The 3,550-nt window shown below is 44.5% G+C and overlaps 1 protein-coding gene across 1 annotated transcript; it reads left to right on the top strand.

Moving 5' to 3' along the window:
* Positions 1 to 613: 613 nt before the first annotated feature.
* LOC116091517 (protein S-Myc) lies at positions 614 to 2,984 on the top strand. Its single transcript, XM_031372960.1, has one exon. The coding sequence runs from the start codon at positions 873 to 875 to the stop codon at positions 2,163 to 2,165; it is 1,293 nt and encodes a 430-aa protein (XP_031228820.1). The 5' UTR covers positions 614 to 872; the 3' UTR covers positions 2,166 to 2,984.
* The last annotated feature ends 566 nt before the right edge of the window (positions 2,985 to 3,550 follow it).

Raw genomic sequence — 3,550 nt, 5'->3', positions numbered from 1 at the left:
AGACGTTTTTTTCTTGTAAACATTATGTTTCTGAAATGTGCCTTAGCCCAAGTAGATTCTCTACGTCCTTTAATTGGAGAATTCAGATTATTATACTCAGTGTAATAATCGCATGATAACTATAATTTTATTCTTGTTCCAAATATTCTGAGTTTGTTCCTTCCTCTCATTTTACAAGTTTTATGTTGTGTTGTACTGTTAATGTTTGATTCTTTTTCTTTTCTCGTTTGCATGCCTATTTTTATAAAGGGATATTGTCTTTCAGGAGCAGTCATGTTTGTGCTTATGTTTCTTCTAATTCTGAGCAGAGGTTTCTTTAAGCACCTTCTTAATGCTCATCTAGTGGTCGTGCATTCGTACAATTTCTGTTTTTCTGAGATCACATTTCTCCTTTTTTTCTGGAGGATGATCTTGCTGTGTATACTAATCTCAGTGGAAAGTTGCTTTCGTTGGGGATTTGAAATGCATCATCAGTGCCCTTCTGTCCTTGAAAGTTTCACATGAAGTGACAATCAACTGTCTGGACCTGGTGGGTGGATTCAAAGGAGGGTGGAGGAGGAAGGCACAGGACACGATGCTCCTGGGAAGATGCTCTTGAGAGCTGGGTGGGAGCCAGGAGAGCCCTAGTTAGGCACAAGGGCAATCAGGCGGCAGCAGCCACCGGGAAGACCTGTCTGTCTCTAAAGCCCACTGGAGAAGTTCCCAGCTCTGAAAAGCCTCAGATCAGATCCTCTAGTAGCCCTGGAGAGTGTTGGAGGTTGGTTGGGTCTCACACCCGATGTGACCCCCCCACGGGACGGAAACACCCCCCATATTTAAAAAGAACTAAGGAGAAAGAGGTGTTTCGTTGTCAGGTGGAGACTGACGAAGGGATGCTCAGCTGCACTACATCCACCATGCCCGGAATGATCTGCAAGAACTCAGACCTGGAGTTTGACTCTCTGAAACCCTGCTTCTACCCGGAAGAAGATGACATCTACTTTGGTGGTCGCAACTCGACGCCTCCAGGGGAGGACATCTGGAAGAAGTTTGAACTGTTGCCCACCCCGCGATTGTCACCTGACCGTGCCTTGGCAGAGCACAGCCTGGAGCCGGCGAACTGGGCCACGGAGATGCTGCTGCCTGAGGCCGACCTATGGAGTAACCCGGCGGAGGAGGAGGTTTTCGGCCTGGGAGGACTCCGCGGCTGCACCAGCAACCCGATCATCCTTCAGGACTGCATGTGGAGCGGCTTCTCCACCCGGGAGAAGCCAGAGAGTGCGGTGAGCGAGAAGCTGCCAGGAGGCTTTGGGTCCCTGGCCGTCGGCGGCGCAGGCACCTTGGCCCCCGGAGCGGCAGCCGCCGCCAGCTCTGCTGGCCACACGCGCAGTGGGACAGCAGGTGTGGGGAGTGGGAAAGCAGCCTGGCTCTCCCACCTGGACTCGGAGTATGTGGACCCTGCTGTGGTCTTCCTCCCAGTGAATAAGCAGGAGCCTATGCCTGTACCCACCATCCCCACCAGCAACAGCTCAGCGATAAGCCTTGGTGACCACCAGGGGCTCAGCAGTTCCCTAGAGGACTTCCTGAGCAACTCAGGTTCTGTGGAGGAAGGCGGAGAGGAAATCTTTGTGGTCATGCTGGAGGAGACACAGTTCTCAAAGACTGTCACCAGGCTCCCCACCGCGGCGCATCGGGAGAACGCAGCACTGAGTCCCGGGTGCGCGCAGTCCAGCGAGTTGATCCCCAAGCGCTCCGACCTCATTCAGGAGCAACACAACTATGCCGCGCCACCGTTGCCCTACGTGGAGAGGGAGGACGCGCGGCCTCAGAAGAAACCCAGGAGTCACGCTTCGCTAAGGCCCCTCAACCGCGTCCCCCCGCCAAAGGCTCCGAGGTCGGGATCCCGGAAAAACTCAGTCTTGGGGGACGTGGAGCGTCGCCGCAACCACAACATGATGGAACGCCAACGCCGTGACCTTATGCGCTTCAGCTTCCTGAACCTTAGGGACCTTGTGCCTGAGCTGATGCACAATAAGAAAGCCGCTAAGGTGGTCATCCTGAAAAAAGCCACTGAGTACATCCACACTCTGCAGGCTGATGAGTCCAAGCTCCTGGCAGAAAGGAAGAAACTGTATGAAAGGCAACAGCAGTTGCTAGAGAAAATCAAACAATCTGCTGTGTGCTAACTGTTTCTTAAATGGACAGTCACTGTTACTTTGCACATGTTAACTTGAAAAAAAGCTATTGTGTTGACATTAAGAATGGTTTACCTTCATATAGGTCCCTTGTTAAGTTTGGATCTGAACAGGGGCAAGTCATTGATGGAGTTCTAGTGGTCACCTCGGAAAGCCCAAGAATAGGTGATTTCTTTCTTTCCTCTAACCTCAGTGAATGCTCCATCCTGGTCACGAATGTTCAGGGTAGTTGGGAACCTTTACAGGGTATTGAAGTCAGGTTTACTCCAAGTTTCCAGAGTCAATCCTCCTTTTTACAAGAGATTAGATTCTAATAGATGCTACAAAAGAGGTTTGGCATTTGATGTCTATGGAGGAACATTTTTGTAAATTCCATTGATTCACCCACCAAGAGATTGGTATTATATTGGAAGTTCACTCCTAAGTATTGTAATAATACCTCGATGTTTGAGGAGCATGTTTTGTATACAGATATATTTTCAATTTCTGTTATGTACTGTACTAATTCTTACCCTGTCTGTGTACATTTGTATGATGCTGATACGTAACTAAATTTGATACTTATGTTTTCATATGAAAATAGTGAAAGGTTTTAGTAGATATTTATAATTTTTTGAATTATGAAACTTTTTAAAGAAATTATGTGTGTTTGTGTGTACATAATGTTCCTTTTTTCCAAGTCCATATCCTCCTGCTAGTATATCTGTTCATACGTGGTATGTAGAAATGATTGAACTCAACGTTGTGTGTTAAATTTCTACAAAATATGTGCTCTTTGAAATACCTCATGTTCTTATGAAATAAATGATTTTTTTTTTAAAAAGAAACTTTCTGGTGGGAGAAATGCTTTTCGGCTAAATAATTTGCCCTTAAATGTGATTTGGCACTTTTTGTTTCATAGATTTTATATTTAATAATAATAATGATGATGATGATGATAATAATAATAATAATAATAATAATAATAATAATAATAATAACAGATTTGATATTATGTCTCTAAACTGAACTTTTGGTCATTTAGTTATAATATGCTATGAAGAGGTTCTCTTGGTCCATTTGAAATAAACACTTCTTGTACTTGCATATTCATGGATTTCCTAAAATGTGGGAATGTTTCTGCTGCTCTTCCATTGAATAGGTTTAATATACTTTTCACCTTTAGCTTGCCTTCCTTAGATTTGCCAGTGAGGCAGATGTTCAAGTTCAGCCTAATCAAGTTTTCAATAGTTTAATGTATATTGACCATAGCAAATAATGAACTCATTATATCATTTTCATGTATGTATACAAATTACAATGTTAATATTTATCATTCATCATCCTCTTTTGGTCCTTTCTCCACATAGTCATTATTATTCTATACTTCTATCTTT

The sequence above is a fragment of the Mastomys coucha genome, chromosome X, assembly GCF_008632895.1.
Source record: "Mastomys coucha isolate ucsf_1 chromosome X, UCSF_Mcou_1, whole genome shotgun sequence".
Lineage (NCBI taxonomy): Eukaryota > Metazoa > Chordata > Mammalia > Rodentia > Muridae > Mastomys > Mastomys coucha.
The sequence above is the reverse complement of the archived record's forward strand: the minus strand, read 5'-3'. Positions and strand labels throughout refer to the sequence as shown.